Consider the following 18,326-nt stretch of genomic DNA (forward strand, 5'->3'; position numbering starts at 1 on the left):
TGTAGAAAAGACACACACACACACACACACACTCACATGCGCTTGCGCATAATGCAACCCCCGGGATCACCACCCTGGATTAAGAAAGTAGCACGAGCTCATAGTTGCTCACATTACACAAGATTCACTTCTGGGCACTGTGATGTGGTGGTGAAATGTTTCAGAATCTGTGCTGCTGCCTTCAGGCCGTGGCCGTATTTTGAAGCCTATGACTTCACCCTGCCTGGCTTGCCAGGGCTGGCTGGATTCCAGGAGAAAGGGAAAGGGAGGCGGACAGGAGGGGGGGAAGCAGAGATCAAGCTGTGTGGATTAAAACACTGAATTCCTCTTTCAGAATTCAGTTATATCTTTAGAATTCACTTATATTTGCATAAAGGGTCTGTGTCTTTTTGTTTTTCTTTCTCTTTCCCTCCCTCCCAACCTCTCTTCCTTCCTCTCTCGTTCTTCTCTCCCTCCTTTCTTCCTTTAAAAATTGAGGCCACGTGGGACCCTCGCCCGGAGGCCAGGGATGGAACCAGCGCTGCAGAGGCTGTGGGCAGCTTCGCAACCCAGCGCTCTACCACTGTGCCATCGGAGAGGCCTAGACCTTATCTCTATTGAGTTTCACTGGAGAAGTCAGAACTTAAATCTACACATCGTGTTTGCAGTATACCTTCCCCTTTTAACTGAATTTCTCCTTTTTTCTCCCAAACTTCTTTGTTTGAGCAAAGCTATCTAAGATGGTGTCTAAATCCACTTGGGTGAGATACAAGGTCATTCTGGGGCTCTCCCATTTTACACATGATACTATTGCACATGTTATTATTAAACTTCTTTTTCACTTTATCTCTTATTAATCTATTTTATGCATCTTTGATTATTTGCCATCCTCAAATAATCCAGGGGGTAGGGGATAATTTCCTTTGCATCCCGCCAGTATGAAAATGATTACATTGTTATGTTTTATTTTTCCTCTCTTCCTATGGCTATAACTGAAATGATTTTATAATATTAAGATTTATATCAATTTTGTAACTCTCCTGTTTGTACTTCTTGATTTAATAACTGACCAGTTTTATAAATATAGATGAAGAACCTGTAATTTCTAAAGAAGACACAGTATCATGAATCATGAAATGATATTCTACATTTTCCCAGATATTTTTTCACCCTTAAATTTAATTCAGCCTTGAATTTAGACAAAACCCTGGGGCTATTAGGTGCAGATTTTAATTGAATATAGCAAAGGTTTAAAAAAAATTAAAATAAAAATAAAAATTGAGGCGACATTGGTTTCCAGCAGTGTATATGATTTAGACATACAGGGTCATAGAGAGAGATAGGATCACGCCTCCTGAATATGTTACCAGACCACGCCTGGCATCAGAGCACCCATGGTTCTCCCTCCCTGTCCCTGCGTCCTTCTCCCTCCCTCTTTTCCGTTCCTTTCTTCTTTTCTTCCTTCCTTCTATCCTTTCTGCTTGCCTGGCTTCTTCCTCCATTTCTCCTGGGACAGAAGTCCAGAAAATCTCTAAGCATGGAAACTCTGAACTCATTCACTAAGTCACAAGTCAGTTAGGTCTAGGGTTTCAAATTAGTGGAAGGAGGTGGGATTCAGTTGAGCTCTCCATTGCTGATATTTTATTCCACACAGCTTTTCTTTCTACCCTACTCTTTCCTCGCAAGAGGTTAAAAAGATCACTCCCATTTTATGTCCACCATTTGCTTTCTCCCTGACTCTGCCCCGTAGGGGTGTCACTGATATCCCCCAGTGGAATGCGCCTTGAAGGGGTCAGTTGACCAGGGGGTAAAGGGAAGAGAGAAAAGAAAACTGCTTCTCCATCTCAAAATCTTATGCAAAACAGAACTTTTCATAGATAACACACACATGTTTATTTGTTTACTCGTTTTGATACTAGCTTGTAGATTAAGGACAAACACTGAAATGAAAACAGCTGTTATAGAGCAGCCCCGATATTAAACGGGTTCCTGGCTGTGGGTCCTCACCCGCGCGCTTTAAAGGGACTTATGAATACTCTACTACAGACACATGCAAAAGGGTTAATAAAAGGTTTATTTACAAGAGGAAAGGAAATAAGAAAAATGTACAACTCAGGGAGAAAATAGGGAAATAAAGTCTTTAATGCGTCCTACCCGATCCGACGACCTGGAAACCCAAAGTCACTCTCAGAGCTGGCCGGACGCTCCGAGCTGGCCGAGAGCCCAAAAATGGAGAGCCCCCCAAAGCCCACATGTCTGCCTTTTGTATCCACCTGGCTGCTTAACCCCACCCTCAGGTCCCAGCCACCTTCCCTTTGGTGGTGATGGGATTTGGAGTTCCCAGTGTCTTTGGCTTTGACCTGGGGTGGGGGTGGAGTCCACAAAGCCTGTATGGAATTTGCTTTGGGACCGCCTTTTCCCCCTAACAATTCCCCCCTTTCACTTTTTGCCACCATTTCCATGGTGTCACTCTAATATTTTCCCTAACTAGAAAATCATTGTTCACTGAAGAAATAGGCAAGTGACTAACCTTTCAAATCCATAAAGCCTGTAGATAATTTAGTATTTTACAACAGAATTTTAAGTAAATCAAGAAAACTTTTACTAATTTAAAAGAAAAATACAAGTTTTCTTGATTTACTATGAATCTAAACTTGTGTTTATTCACACAAGTTTTCTTGTGAATCTAAACTTTTGTTTATTCACACAAGTTTAAATTCACAGGTTACACAAATTCAGTATACCTGGGAACCAGAATATTAAAAAAGCAAGAATTTGGGGAAAAGCTTTGATACTTTTTAAAATGTACTTTTTATTCTTTATTAAAGTTGCATGTACGTAGTTTAAAGAACTAAAATAGTTCTAGAAGACAGACTAGTGATGAAAAGTCATCGCTATTGGATTTCCCAAAGTAACATTTTTACATTTGACTATTTCCTGTCTTATTTCCCCAATAATTTGGGTATGTTATTCTAAATCTATAAACCCTTGTCCTTTAATTATGGGAAATTGTCTTCAGCTATTTATTCACTGATTTATTGCTCTCATTTACTCTGCTTTTTCATTCTGAAATTTCTATTATTCAGATATTGGGCCGTTTTTATGTATTACCTAATTTTTTTAGTTTTTTTTCCTTCTACTTCTGTCTCATGTGTCTTACTACTTAAAATGTTAGTTTCTCCATATTACTCTCTATTGAGCTAGTCATTTCTGCAGAGACATTTGTAATTGTCAAGTCTTTCTTCTTTTTTATATCATCCTATTTCTGTTTCATGAATTTAACATTGCTCTGGAGATACTAGTGATAAAGTTGCTTAATATTTTCCTTTCCTGGCATAGTCTCTATGTTTTCTCTTTACTTTTTTTGGTCTCTGTCTCTTACACTAAAGGCTTTCCTTGATATTAGAGGAATAGTTTCCTTGACTATATACTCGCTGTGGGCTATTTCTTGGCAAAGCCTGAATATCACTGTTTCTACTGGCTGGCTAATTAGAAATGTCCTCTCTCCTCCCAGGAGGGTATAAAGTCCAGCTGCCAGAGTCCTAGGAACCCAGATAGGAGGGTGACTGGGGATAGGGGGTTGTCTCAAGACCCAGTAGTTAATCTTTCACTCAAGTCCCTATTTCTCTTGTGGCACACCCACCCTCAACTGTGCCTGTTGTCCTGGAGGGTGAAAAGGACATCTGCTTGTCTGCTTGACTGTGGAGAATAAGAAATGGTACTGGGAGGTTCTAAGTTCTTCTTAAACAGACGTTGAACTACTTTTCCCGTTTTCATCCCTACCCCCATCTTTATATCAAGAGGGATCATTCCCAAAAATTCTTTAGGGAGTACTACTAGGCAGATTGCATTTTTGTTTTATCTTTTCCCATTGCTGACCTAGGAGTCATCATCCCCAGATCTATTTGTGTGTAGACACTGATTTTAAAAATTACCTGTCATTTCTTAGTAAGAGCAAGAGGTGAACTGGGTGGGGGGCACACAGTAATTACTCAGACCCTAATCTCCCTGCACCATCACCAGTTGACAGTGCAAAACTTCTTAAAGGCAAGACTGAACTTGAAGGTGTTCAAGTTGTCCTGTCCATTTCTCTATCTTATACCCTGCCATGTATGAAGACAAAGGAGTTCTGATGAAAAAGTTGTCCAAGATCCGTGTTCATCAAGAAGGAAGCACAATTAATACTCTTAGGAACAGAAACACATGATATGGGTTTGCTGCTAGAATACAAACCATCCACTAAACTTGTGTTTTGAAAGAAACTTCTGGCTATAAAAAAAAAAACTTTAATTGAAGCCCTAGGACTGCATCTTTGCCTCTAAGTACTAGGATTGCTCATGGAGCCCTGGGCTGCCTTGGAGAAACCCTGTTACTGCCACTTAGGGGGTGTGTAAACTGTAGCTGCCTTATGAGGACCATAAAGAAGTGCATTTTGAGAAAAATGCATGACAGTTTGACAATCTGAGGTACTTATTCCATCAAAAAACATCAGTATCAAAGGAGAAACTAATACATGAAAGCGAAAGTAGCATTACTAATATCTCTATAAAATAATAAATTTTAGGTTATTCCCAAAAGAATATGTTGGCTACTTACCTTTTTTTTCTTTTCTCTATAGAATACTTACGATACTTATTTTTTAAGCCTACATCTGGTGGTAACTGCTCATTATTTTGATGCTTTGCTATTTACCTGGAAGGGGAATTCTCCATAGTCAGAGCATTGCAATCAGGCATTGTCTCCCTGTTACTAGTTATCTGCCAATCTACATTTTATTACCAACCAAGTTTTTCTGTCATATGCTTGCAACAATTTTGTGGCCTCCTAAATTACCTCCTACATCTACTGGTTCACTTAATTTCTTGCCTTGTTGCTTCAAATTTTTGCGGTTTCTTTTTTTTCCCAAAAAAATTGCATTGTGGGATTCTAAGGATAATGGACATCACTTTTGGACACAAAGTGACTTGATTGTTTTTATCAGATAGAAAAATGTAGTCTCTGCTATGAACACTTACCACACATATCACACATATCCCATATACATACATTGCACATTACACACACACATACACACACACACACAGAGAAAGAGAGAGAGAGAGAGAGAGAATGAGAGAATGAGAGAATATAGGCCCTGAGGAAATAAGGAGAAATGGAGGCATAGTGTTACCTGACTTAAACTTTACTATAAAGCAAGCGTATTCAAAGTAGTATAGTATTGGTACAAATACTGATACATGGACCAACGGAACAGAATTGAAAGCCTAGAAATAAATTCATGTACTTTACCATGGTAAAGACATGGTGAAAAGACAGTCTCGTTAATAAATGGTGCTGGGAAAATTGGAAAGTCACACTTAAAAGATGAAGTTGGATCATTCACTAACCCCTAACAAAAATAGACTCCAAATGAATTAAAGATTTAGATATAAGACCTGCAGTAATAAAATACATAGAAGAAAATATTGGCAATGTATTCCAAGATATTAATGACAAAAATATTTTTGGTGACTTGATCGTTATGACAAGGAAACTAAAAACAAAAATAAAAATGAAAGTTACCTCAAGTTAAAAGCTTTTATACAGCAAAAGAAAATGCAAGACAGTTAAAAAGACAACCTATTGAGTGGGAGAAAATAATCACACAATTTATAACTAGTAAGAAATTAATGTCCAGGATATATTAAAAGTTTACATACTTGAATAATAAAAAAAGCAACTGAGTTAATGGAACAGCAAGTATGAACAGATAATCCACCAAAATCTAGAAAGCCAATATACATACATAAAATTGTTACTCTTCACTTCCAATAAGAGAGATACAGATTCAAGCTACAATGAGATACAATCCTGTACCTGTGAGAATGGTACATATTAAAAAACAATCCCCAACATCAAGCATTGGAGAGGATGCAGAGAAAAAAGAGTTCCATTACACAGTGGGTGGGGATGTAAACTGATGCAACCATTATGGAAAGCAATTTGGATTTACCTTAAAAAAACTAAAAAATGGAAATGCCATCCCACCCAGCAATCCCATTCTCGGGCCTGTACCTGAAGAATGTGAAGCCATCAACACAAAAATCTGTATCTTCCACAATGTTCATAGCAGCATTATTGACAATAGCTAGGACATGGAAATAACCAAGATGTCCATCAAAGGATGACTAGATCAAGAAGATTGATAAAATCAAACATTGGGCATTTACAGAACAAACGATTTGACAGTGTAAAATTTGGTATCTTGAAACATTGCAACACAGGGGTATAAAGATTGGTGGTGGGAAAAAATTAAAAAAAAAAACTTGAAGGTGAGGAGATTCAATAGATTTGTATTATAATATGGAACAGCATAAAAAATACGCACTTGATATTTCACAAAGCAGAAGAACAATACTTTAAGAACTTGCATACTGGTGAACTTGATAAGAGTCTTGAGGCTAACATTTATTTGTCCTTTGGGAAACCTTAACTCCTCCGAGAATCCTCACGTGTGTGGACCTGTTTGGACAGCTCCCATTGAATACTGTGCTTACCTAATTCTAGCAGTTATCAAACTGGGTTATAACTGGCTAGATAAAGCTAAGAATATAAAGTTCTTGAGGACGATGTTTCAGAGCTCAGTACATTGTGTCAGTAAAAGACCATCAGTAAATATGTGGTGTACTCTGTGGTTTTCACTAATTAATTAAATGAACTAACAAAAGCCAAGCCTCAATTCCAATTCCATTTTCCTGCATAAACGCAACACAGACATCTGTCTGGGAAAAAAGAGAAAGGATTTGAGGTTTCTTGCTTGCCTCTGCAAGCTCACCCTGGCTGGCTGTGACCCAGGATTTTTTGGCAAGATGCAGACATTTATGCAGGCACTTCTCAATCAGAAATAAATAGGAACAGTATTAGTCAGTCACAATAAGGAGCATGACCAGTTTTAATGCATCTGTAGAACACCTATATGGACACAAAGGGCACTAGGCATCACCCTGATTTTCCTTCTGGAAGTACAGAAACTCCTACTTCAGCCCAGCCCAGTTTCTGTGGACCTGCCAAGGTGGACAGAGCACAAGTCACCTGCAGCAAGACCTGAAAGTCCCTCTGTTCCAGGGCTTCCCGCTGCTTCCATTTGTGTGCTTATGTCTATAAATTGCAGTCAAGTCCATGCATTGTAAATGTCTAAGTTTTACTGATTGCCTTCTGGCCTTACTCTCATGGGGCAGAGGAATGATGGTGAAATGGAGTGATTGGCAGGAGCAGCTATAGAGTTGCTTATTGAGTCATCATAGACTATGGCCTTTGCTGGGAAAATTGGTTTATCTTCAATGTCCAGTATTCAATAGGGGCAGTTCTTTCTATCTAAAAGAAAAAGCAAAACAACGTGAAATACCACCATCCATTATATTTCTTCTATCCTTGCTCGCACCCCTAACCTCTTCACCTCTGGTATCCTCATTTCAAAGTCCACGAGTTTCTCCTCATTTTCTTTTATCTATCCATCTGCTTGATTTCCTTTTATAGCATATATAGGTGAAATCATCCAGTATTTGCCTTTCTTTTTTTTTTTAAATATTTATTTATTTATTTATGCAATTACTGGGTACAGTCAGAAGTGTGGGAGTGTGAGAAAATTCACCAGAGTCAGATCAGGGAGCACAACAGGCAGAAGGACTGAAGTACACTGCTGAGGGGAGCAGCGGGTGGAAGGAGAGGTCTGCGCGCCACGTGGGACCCTCCTCCGGTTGCCGGGGAGCAGCCGGGGATCGAACCGGCGCTGCAGAGGCTTCGGGCAGCTTCGCAACCCAGCGCTCAACCGCTGCGCCACCGGGGAGGCCCAGTGTTTGCCTTTCTGACTGATATTTTATAATTCTTGACTTGCTAAAGTTTTGCTGCAAATGTCACAATCTTATCTTTTTTTCTAGCTGAAGAGTGTCTGATTGTGTTCAGTAAGTAGTATTCCAGACCACAACTTCTTTATCCAGCCATCTATTGGAGGGCACTTAGGTTGCTTCCATATCTTAGCTCTTATAAATAATGCTGTGCCACATATATTGTGGTGCATATGATTCTACAAGGTGTTGATTTCATATGCTTCAAGTAGATGCAAAAAAGTGGGATTGCTGGATCTTATGGTAGTTCTTTCCATTTTTAGTTTTTTGAGGATCAATAGGCTAGACCTGTTTCTGTTCATTCTTATATTTACCTTTGATGGAATTTCCTCTTCTCCACCTAGGACACCCAAGACGCCAGCAATGCTTATAGCTGTCTATGATCAGTAGTCAAAGTGTGGTCTGCAGACTTCTTGGCACCTTGAGATGCTTTCAGGGTGATCATGAGGTCAAAATTATTTTCGTAATAGTGCTAACACCATGTTTGTCTTTTTCACTCTGTTGCCATTGGCACTGATAGTGAAAAGCAAAGGTGAATGAAATGCTTGCACCTTGGCATTTGAGTTGTGAGACTACTCATCGTTTTCTTCACTGCCACACTTTGACTTCAGAAACAAGGTACCAGTTTCACTTAACACTGTCCTGAGGACATTCACCAAAATTTTGTTTTGTTGAGAAAACACAGTTATTTCTTCCAAATTATCTTAGTGTTAGCAAAACAACTATATTTCATAAAGACATTATTTATGTTAACATACCAGATTGTCTAATTTAAAATTAATGCATGAATGAAAGATTTAAATGGCTCACAGTTTATTTCAAACACAGTAAAAACCAGTAGATAGAACCCACCAAACAAAATATTTTTGAAGTCCTCAATCATTTTTATGAGTGCAAATGTATCCTAAGACCAAAACATTTGAGAATTGCTGCTTTAGATTGAAACCTCTTATTTAGTGATGATGACCTAAATGAAGTTTTAGTCAACTAAAGCTTTGGTAGTCATTAAAACCAGCTCTTGAAAAGACATGGTCCCTTTGACCCCTGAACCAGCTAGATTTTTCCTTTTTTTTCCTCTACACATGTCTTTTAGTTGGTGAAGGCAATTATCCTAGTTATGCTAAGAAAATATTGGAATTGTCTTTAACTCCAGTTCCCTACTAAAGTAAATGTTCAGTACAATCCACTTAACTTTCTGAGATTAAAACTCTGCAAAATATTTATAAATTTGAACTATTGTGTTTCTTAAAATATCAATAAAATTGTATATTCTTTCTAAAATGGAAATAATGCTGTATATATACTGTGTGTGTGTATGTGTGTTACAGTTTAACAATGCGTAGAATTAGGAATCTGGGAATGATCCCTTCATTCTCCTGATGGGGAAAATGATTCTCTTGGTGATTAAGTGGCTTGTCACATGAGTCTTTGACAAAATTAAGATTTCCAGTTTGCTAATAACTTCAAGTTCTGAGCCAAAGAATAGAACTTAGCATTTTTAAAAGAGTCTTGTCAATTGATGGACATTTTTCACTTTATGTCTTTCTTCTTTATCTACAGTTTTATGCATGAAAAACCCAGAAGAAATAGTTTAGTCAAATATAGTACAACTTCAGATGTCTAGAGCTATGGAGAAAACATGACATTGTAGACGGACATTTTCTGACTAAGTGAGATATTCAGTGACGGAAACTAAGAAATTTCAGTGTAAACATCAATACAATCAAGGTAGTCAGGGCCAGAAATTCTGAATTCTAATTTATTTCTTTATTAATGTGGCAGGCAGTGCCTCAGATCCAATCATCTGCTTAGATAACAAAACTTCTAAGTTTGCCTATTTTGTATGCTACTCTGTCTAAAAGATGTTTCATTTCTCTGCATCTGCTCAGTTGATTAAAGATGATCTAAACCTTTTAAATGATGGAGGCTCACTGTCTTTAATGCCCATTATTTTACACAACTTCAGTAGAGGTGTGGAGTCCCATTGGACACATGAGAGCTTTACACTTTCATTAAATGACCCCAGGAGTCTGTGTCTTCTTCTATAAATACTTTAAGATTTCCATGTATTTTAAAATTCTTGCCTTTTATTCCCTTGCTTTAGTGTTGTATTAACATATCTTCATTTGTACAGGATGCATGTTTGTCTCTCCATTTCTAATTTCCATAAACCAAATAAAAATGCTTTTTAGAATGGTATAAAATTGAGCACATAGACTGAGAATGGGTTCCAGACACAGTGATGGACAGAAGTATTTTTTACTGTGCTTTGACTACTTGATAGACTGTTAAAGTTCTCAAAAGACTATTCTCTCGTTAACACATCACTATTAGGTGAGGTGTTGCAGCCTAGTAACCATTGCATTAACAGCTGTGCATGCAGTTAATAAATTTAAGCAAAGATCTGAGTAACCCAAATAGTGTGTTCTTGTTCTGCTCTCTTTTCTACATAACCCTAACAATACAGACTATTTATCTACACTCTCAGGCTATATATATATGTTTTTAATGACTTCTTTAAAAAGTTCTTTTTTTTTCCATCTGCTGTGTAAATGTTTATAAAAAGAATAGCCTATAGTTCAAAATCCTTGGTGCGATCTTTCACAATTTAACCCAACAGAAAGCAGAGACATGCCCTCCGGAGGATCTGATGCAGCAGTTTTTTCTGAAAGTGCGAAGATGTGTACATTCTCAGGGAAGAAAGAAGAGCAGAGGATGCCATTCCATATTTGTCCTTGTTCACATTCTCCCATCATGGTGGCTGCATGACGGTGGCTCATAGCAGTCCCGTTGCGGCATCGTCTGGGCCCGTGATATCATAGTGGTATGCAGATGCTCAAGCATGCGGCCCCATGGAGGAAGGCCCTCCTCCTGTCAAAGACAGTTATTCATTCTGGGAATCTTTCCCAGGCTGCTACCAGGAATGCTTTTTACTTTTATGGTGACTTGGTGCCTAAGGATGAAAACAGTTTCCCCAAAGGAGAACTTTTTGCCCGATACATGAACATACATTAGTAGAGGAGAGCAGAAAGGACATAGTTCTCAAACCAAGCTCAACACCAGAAGAGGCTGTTGAGCTTGACCTGAGATACTGAGCATAAAATGACCAGAAAGCCTGTTGTCTCTTTCACTGGGACCCTGGTCTGATACTGAATTTAAAAGTTTAAGATTTCATTTTCACTTTTTAGACAAACTATGTAATCCCTTTTCAGTTCTTTAAACACTTGTCAGTGTTTACATGGAGAAAAACCTCTATTCCTTTTGGGAATTACTTTTCCTCCTTTGTAAACATTTTTCTAAGTCAGCTGTGTAACGTCCCATTATAAACATGAATTCCCAACAGCTTACTAACTCAGCTCTGGAACCCGGAAACTGCCCATTCAGGACAGAGGTTGGAGTTCAGAATCTGGGTAGCAAGCCCTTTAAAAAGTAGGATTACTTGCTTCTTTCTTAATCTCTTGATACCATCCCTGTTGCTCTTGCTATGTCTCCCAGGGACAGGGGCCATCCTGACCATTTATCTGGTCAGTTGAGGAATAGACACCTGTTAGGGCTTCAGTTTAAAACCAACTGGGGAGACAGAATGCTTCTTAAGCCTTGTCTCAGGGGAATAGGAAAGTTTTGACTGAGGCCTAAACGGAAAATTGAGAAAGGACTGGGGCTTAAAAAAAAAAATTAAAAACTTGCTAGGTCACAGACTACGTTCCAACTTCCATCTTGTTTCATTAAAAAATCAAAATGTTTTAGTCTCTAAAATTTGGCTTGTTTTCTGAGGTCATCTCTCCCATCTCCTCTTGGTGATTTCTAGGTCCCCGAGATTTCATTTTGGGGACTAAAAGTAGCCCTGCCATTTATAGACTAGATTTATTGCTCATTTCTTTTTCATATACTTTAGTAGATATTGGGACTTAAGGAGCAAATTGTCTTGATTCTGTCACTTAATCTGACATCTTCCAAGAGGACTTGTCAGTGAGTTGTAAAGAAAAATGCAGCCCATGAGACAAAATTTAGTTTCACTGACAGCAACGTGACATGACTGATATACCATATAAACGTCACAAGACAGTTTAAGCACAAGGTTCTATGAGAACTAAACCAGATACCTGCCTTCTAGTCAATTCTGGAAGACTTGCCTGTGAAATGATAAGAGGTTAAGAAAAAGGAGCTTTTTCTATTTTTCTAGGTAATTCTTTATAAAAGCAAATTAGCATAGCTGACACTCTTCTCAGATTTATTCTATGAAATGAAAATACTGTTGGTACATTTCCAAGTCTTAACTTCTCCTTTTCACTTTGTGGCTGTAAAATGAATCTTTCCTGGCACAGATCAAGAAAGGGTAAGCAACAGAACATGGTATTTGGTAAATATTTACGTTAGCAGTATCTCTCTAAGTTTTATAGTATGATTAAACTGAGAGGTCCTGAAAGGGAACAAGTACTTTATGGATGGAAACATGCTCATCTGTCTAATGCATTAGGTGTGGAATGAGGTCTCTAAGAAAAATGTTCTCAAAGACAAGGAATTACATTACGTGCTCTACTAGGTATGTTGTGTCGAACCACAGTCTGCAAAAGATAATTGTACTCGGTTTTGAATTTGTTACACTGGGTCGTAATTTTAAATAATTTTCCATTTTAAACAATATTACATATAACACTTTAAAATAAAGGAGGAAGAAGAAAGAAAGCAAAACAGAACAAAACCTACCTCTCCCAACACCTGTTTATGGACTGACATGGCAGGTTTTCTCTGCCTCGCCCTCTCTGCTTTCCCCTAACTTTCCTCACCACCCATGCCAGCGCTTGGCATCCTATTCACTCTTTTCACACTCAGGCCATAGTAGAAAATTTAGACTATTGACAGGGGAGGCAATGTGGAGCCAGGTTCCCTGAGTTCAAATTCTAGTCTTAACTATACGATTTTAGCAAAGTACCTAATTTTTCTGAGTTTCAGTTTTCTTATCTATAAAATTAAAGTAGTGGAAAGCCATCTGAACATGTGCAAGTGCAAGTGTATTTATGTTTCTCATTGAGGTAACCTACAAGTAACTTAACCTGATGAGAGGGTCATTATTGACCCTTGCATAGCGCGTGGTCAGTAAAAGCAAATCACTAACAGTTAAACATTTGTATTATTATTTCTGCTGAGAAATATCATAGACTTATCCTCTTCCATCTTTTGGCTATGAAACATGTACTTATTAAGGAAGACATATAAAATGTTTTTATTTTTGACTTATAAGGTAATGATAAATATCTAGATAAAAATTGTAAAGCAAATCCAGATGTTTTCTACTATCTTATAGACAAAGCACCAACTTTTTATAACTTTTTATAGCTTTTGTTTCATTTCTCATGTTCCTGTCATGTGTGTGTGTGTGTGTGTATGTGTGTGTGTGTAGGAAATCAATGCATTTTTATTCATGAGGACACTCGTGGAACTTAACACATTATTTCTAACTCTTAGCAGCCATCTCGAGAAATCAAATTCAGTAGCTCTATTTTACACTTTAGAAAACTAAAGCTATATAACAGGTCTAAAAAAAACAAAAACAAAAAAACCAGGGGTAAGCTTTGGAGCCACACAGTTGAAACCCAGGTTGTCTTTCTTCAGAGTCTGTGTTCTGTCCTACTGTGACATGTAACTTTTGAATGTAGGACCAGTGGTTGATAAATTCTCTGATAGAGATAACATTATTATTAATACTAACAGTTTTTATGTGTGTCCTAATTTATACTTATTAGTGATGGTGTATTTTATTTTCACAAATAATATTTTTAGGTGTTAGAATTTTTACTTATATAACGATGCACAATTACGTCAATTATAAAAATACCTAAGTAGACACAATAGAAGCGAATAAATTGTTGGCCTTCATAATGCACCTAATGCTCCTTAATCAGCAGATCTAAGCTGTGAAATAGGTGTACTCTTGCACAATCTTTGTTTGATTTAATAGTCCTATAAAAAGTGGAGAAAGAGATACCCTTGGTGGCAAGGAAAATGCCACCATATTTAACATGGTTCTTGAGAGAAAAATATTCCCTGCTGTTCAGATAAATGTAAAAGGTCAGTGAAACACAATCGCAGTGGTTGATTCTGTGTGTTGACCTGAGCATGTTGCTTTGAAGGAATGCTAATGGCCTCTATCATAATGCTTTTGCTTATTTGGATACCATTAAAAGCTCCACTTGACAAGCGTAATGATGAACTGCACTTTTCCCACTCAGGCAGCACATGTTTGGATGATAGCTCTGTTAAGTTGAAGATTAATTTATTTTCCAAGGACCATTTTTTTTTATCTTTGTCTGCATACCCATGTAGCTTCTTAAAATTCAGACAACTTATTGTTGATGAGGTGATACACCCCAAGATTGGACCTCGGAAGGTACAGGGTATGATGACACCTATGTTTTACCAGCATAAAACCTCTTTGGCTCCACAGGATGAATTTTCTGTTTGTATTCTAATATATTTGATTCCATTGAATGAATTATTTTTGTGCTCAGAAATATGCATGATGATCCACCTAATCTTATTTTATTAAAAAACAGTTAGGACCTCCCTGGTGTCTAGGTGTGAATTCTCAGCGCTGTGATCCCAGTGGCCTGAGTTCAATCCCCCCGGCCAGGAAGCTGACCCACATGGCGCAGCAGACCTCCCCTGTCTCACCCCCAGCCCCCCTTAGCAGTATATTTCAGTAAATCCACCTGTCCTGCTCCCCATTCTGTCTCTGGTGAATCCACTCACCCCCTGTACCTCTGGCCTTTTGCATAAAAATAAATAAAATCTTAAAAAAATTAAATTCAAATAGAAAAACTATGAATAAATATCTCTAGCCCTAAGTTAAATGTTCATTGTTGGATATGGTTCTGTCCTTGATTTATTAACAGATCTCATAAGTTTTTTAATAGGTGGCTTGCTTAATGGAGTAATTAAAGATAATGTAAAGTAGAGAATAAAAGCTGGTTTGTGTGAACCCACAAATGATAATGATTTTATGCAACATCAAATCAAACAAATATATTTGATAATTAGTTATTTTTCAAGATTCTTCAAAATAAAAGATATTTTCTTTCCCATTGCTTTTATTGCTGCCTTATAGTCTTGGAAATACTGAGTGTATTTAATTTTTTCAATAAATTAGTGTGTTCTTCCAAAATAAAATGAGATTAACTTGTCTGACAAAGCCTCCTATAAGGTATAACTTGTAACAAAAAAAAGATGAACTTTCCCAGAACAAAACTACCTAATCTCTTAATATTTCAAGAGCATCGTTGCTTGGGCACTTAATGGCTTTTTTTTTTTTGTCATTACTTTCAAAAGTACCATTTAAAATGTAATGCAATAGGAGATTTAAACCCTAAACCTATATTAGTCAACATATTAATTATTATTCAAGACTGTAGCAATAATTAGTGAGAAGCTGTTAGAGATAAATTGAATTGTACTTCATACCCATTTAGAAATGAGCCTTGCTAAATGCGTTCACATTCTTTGAAGGGCTGCTTACCTGGCTTTGACCTCTGTGGACTCAGTCTTGATTTTAATAGTCCAAGAGGGATCACCTTGTTAGAAAACAGCTAGAATAGTATCTTAAAGTATTCTTAAATTTGTGTGATCATGAGATATGTTTCACGGAGAACTATTAAATTCAAATTATAAAGTAAAATCTAAACATATTAGTTCCCTTAGGGTCTCTGCAGGAAATAGGTGGCTTGCTTAATGGAGTAATTAAAGATAATGTAAAGCAGAGAATAAAAGCAGGCTTACATGAACCCACAAATGATAATGAAACATCCAGAGATTAAGAGCAGGAACCTATTAATACCCTTCGGGCTGAAGATAGTATGTGCTACTGGAAGGTAACAAGAGCTCAGCTATAGTTCTGGAAAATATCTGTCTGACCTCTCATTCCCTTGTTCTTTCATTTCTCAGCGGGGCTTCCCACTGACCAAATCCAACCAGAAGCCTGACTAGTGCAGTCTGCAGAGGCCCATACCCTTGCTGAGAGGTTGGTGGGTGTCTCTGGAAGGACAGAAGGAAAACAGCATTTTACCATGATCATAGTTGTCTGAGATATAAACCTTCTCACTAAAGAACTAGTGCTTTTTTCCTGCAGGATTTCTCTTCTAGGGTCTGAAATTTCTCTTCTAGGTTTTTATTCAGTTCTTGTCCCACATCATGCTGTGCTTGAGTATAATGTAATCCTAACAGCAGGGCTTTTTTTTTTTTTTAATGTTTTTTCTTTCTTTTGTTTTGAAGTTTTTGGTTTTTTTTTTTTTAAAGATGTATTTATTTATGCATTTAAGAACTGGGTACAGGCCAGATGTGCAGAGGGTGAGAGACAGAGTGGGGAATAGAGCAGGCAGATGGACTGAAATACACTGCCGAGGATAGCAGCAGGCGACACAGGAGAGGTCTGCTGTGCCATGTGGGCAGTTCCCCAGTGGGGGATAGAACTTGTGCTGCAGTGGCTGTGGACAGCTTCATAGGTTGTGTCTTAATCCCTTATGCTACCAGGGAGGCCCTTGTTCTGAAGTTTTCTTAGTACCAATTATTGAATGATTGATTACAATCCAGGATTTCTACCTTTGACATGATTCTTAATACCCTGACTGCATAATTTCCCAGATACAATAGGATGACTTTCATCAGCTCATTTAGCTGTATAGCCCTTTCGTTAATCTGATCACCTTGCCTGCAGCTCCTTCTTACATCCACCTTGGCAATGGGAAGGGATTTTACATTTTATTTTAATGGGAGAAGTCACTTTCTCATTGGGGTCAAACTCCATTCACAATGCCAAATAATTATTTTTAATGTATATCAGTTTCAACATCTGTCTCACCCCATTCTTTATTTTATTCTAGTTTCTTTAACCATAGTCTTACTTTCCTTTTTTTCCCATATATTTATAATGTTGCCAATTAAATCTTGACATTATGGCGCATAATACGTTGTGTGTGCAAGAGGCATGAGATGCATGTGCAGTTGTCCTTTAGATGAACAAGTAAATTAAAAATCAGGGCTGACTTTACAGTTTGTGATTGATTTACTTCTCCCAAGTAGAATTTTCTTAAAGGTGGTGGCATTTTTTTTTTTTTTCACAAATTACGTGGTTTTAACTCTTGCCTCCTTTTTCACTCCACTCAGATTCGAAGCCAGAGCAAAGCCTCCGGGTCTGGGCTCTGTGAAGGGGATGAAGTGGTTTCCATCAATGGCAACCCTTGTGCAGACCTCACCTACCCTGAAGTCATCAAACTCATGGAGAGTGTAACGGACTCTCTACAGATGCTTGTCAAAAGGTACGGAAGACTGACTGGAATACATCTTTCCTCTTGAATCTTGAAGCTACATGGAAACACAGTTTCTGTTGTATATATATAATTTGTCATGGATGAAGAAAGACAAAGATTGTCTTTAAAATCTGAAATCTTGGGCTTTATAGCCTTAGTTCTTGGAACACTCAATATCTTTTTTTTTTTTTTAAAGATTTATTTATTTAGGGCCTCTCTGGTGGCGCAGCGGTTGAGCGCTGGGTTGCGAAGCTGCCCACAGCCTCTGCAGCGCCAGTTCGATCCCCGGCTGCTCCCCGGCCACCGGAGGAGGGTCCCACATGGCCACAGACCTCTTCTGCCGCCCTCTGCTCCCCTCAGCAGTGTACTTTGGTCCTTCTGCCTGCTCTGCTCCCCGCTCTGACTCTGGTGAATTCTCTCACCCTCCCATGCTTCTGACTGTACTCAGTGCTTGTATAAATAAAAATAAAAATAAATAAATCTTAAAAAAAAAAGATTATTTATTTATACAAGCACTGGGTACAGTCAGAAGCCGCAGGAGGTGAGAGAATGCACCAGAGCCAGAGCGGAGAACAGAACAGTCAGACTGACAAAATACACTGCTGAGGAGAGCAGCGGGCACAACAGGAGAGGTCTGCGCGCCATGTGGGACCCTCGCCGGTGGCTGGGGAGCAGCCGGGGATTGAACCATAGCTGCAGAGGCTGCCGGCAGCTTCGCAGTCCAACGCTCAACCACTGCACCACCAGCGGAGGCCCAATATCTTTTTTTTTTTTTTTTAAGATTTATTTATTTACACAAGAACTGGGGTAAGGTCAGAGGCGTGAGAGGGTGAGAAGATTCACTAGAGACAGAGCAGGGAGCAGAACAGGCAGACGGACCGAAATACACTGCTGAGGGGAGCAGCAGGCGAGACAGGAGAGGTCTGCCACGCCATGTGGGAATATCCCTGGCCGTCCGAGAATCAAACCTAAGCTGCAGAGGCTGCAGACAGCTTCACAGTGCTGCGCTCAACCCGCTGCACCACCAGGGAGGCCCGGAAAATTCCATATCTTGAAGACAATTTAACACTTATAGATCAAGATTTTTGTGGTGGGTCAGAATCATCAAATTATAATTCTGAAGTTCACAGATGAATTAAACATGTTTAAATATTAAACCATTCCA

The 18,326-nt window shown here is 38.4% G+C and overlaps 1 protein-coding gene across 2 annotated transcripts in view; it reads left to right on the forward strand.

Moving 5' to 3' along the window:
• Positions 1–18,326, forward strand: part of SYNPO2 (synaptopodin 2) — a gene marked incomplete at both ends in the record, with an annotated part of 147,406 nt that overhangs the window by 95,598 nt on the left and 33,482 nt on the right. For both annotated transcript variants that reach the window (XM_084252802.1, XM_084252803.1), the window contains one exon: positions 17,019–17,170. In XM_084252802.1, the coding sequence (XP_084108928.1) occupies positions 17,019–17,170 (152 nt within the window). The remainder of the gene's footprint in view (positions 1–17,018; positions 17,171–18,326) is intronic.

Source organism: Talpa europaea (assembly GCF_964194135.1).
Source record: "Talpa europaea genome assembly, chromosome: 13".
NCBI classification, from domain to species: Eukaryota; Metazoa; Chordata; class Mammalia; order Eulipotyphla; family Talpidae; genus Talpa; species Talpa europaea.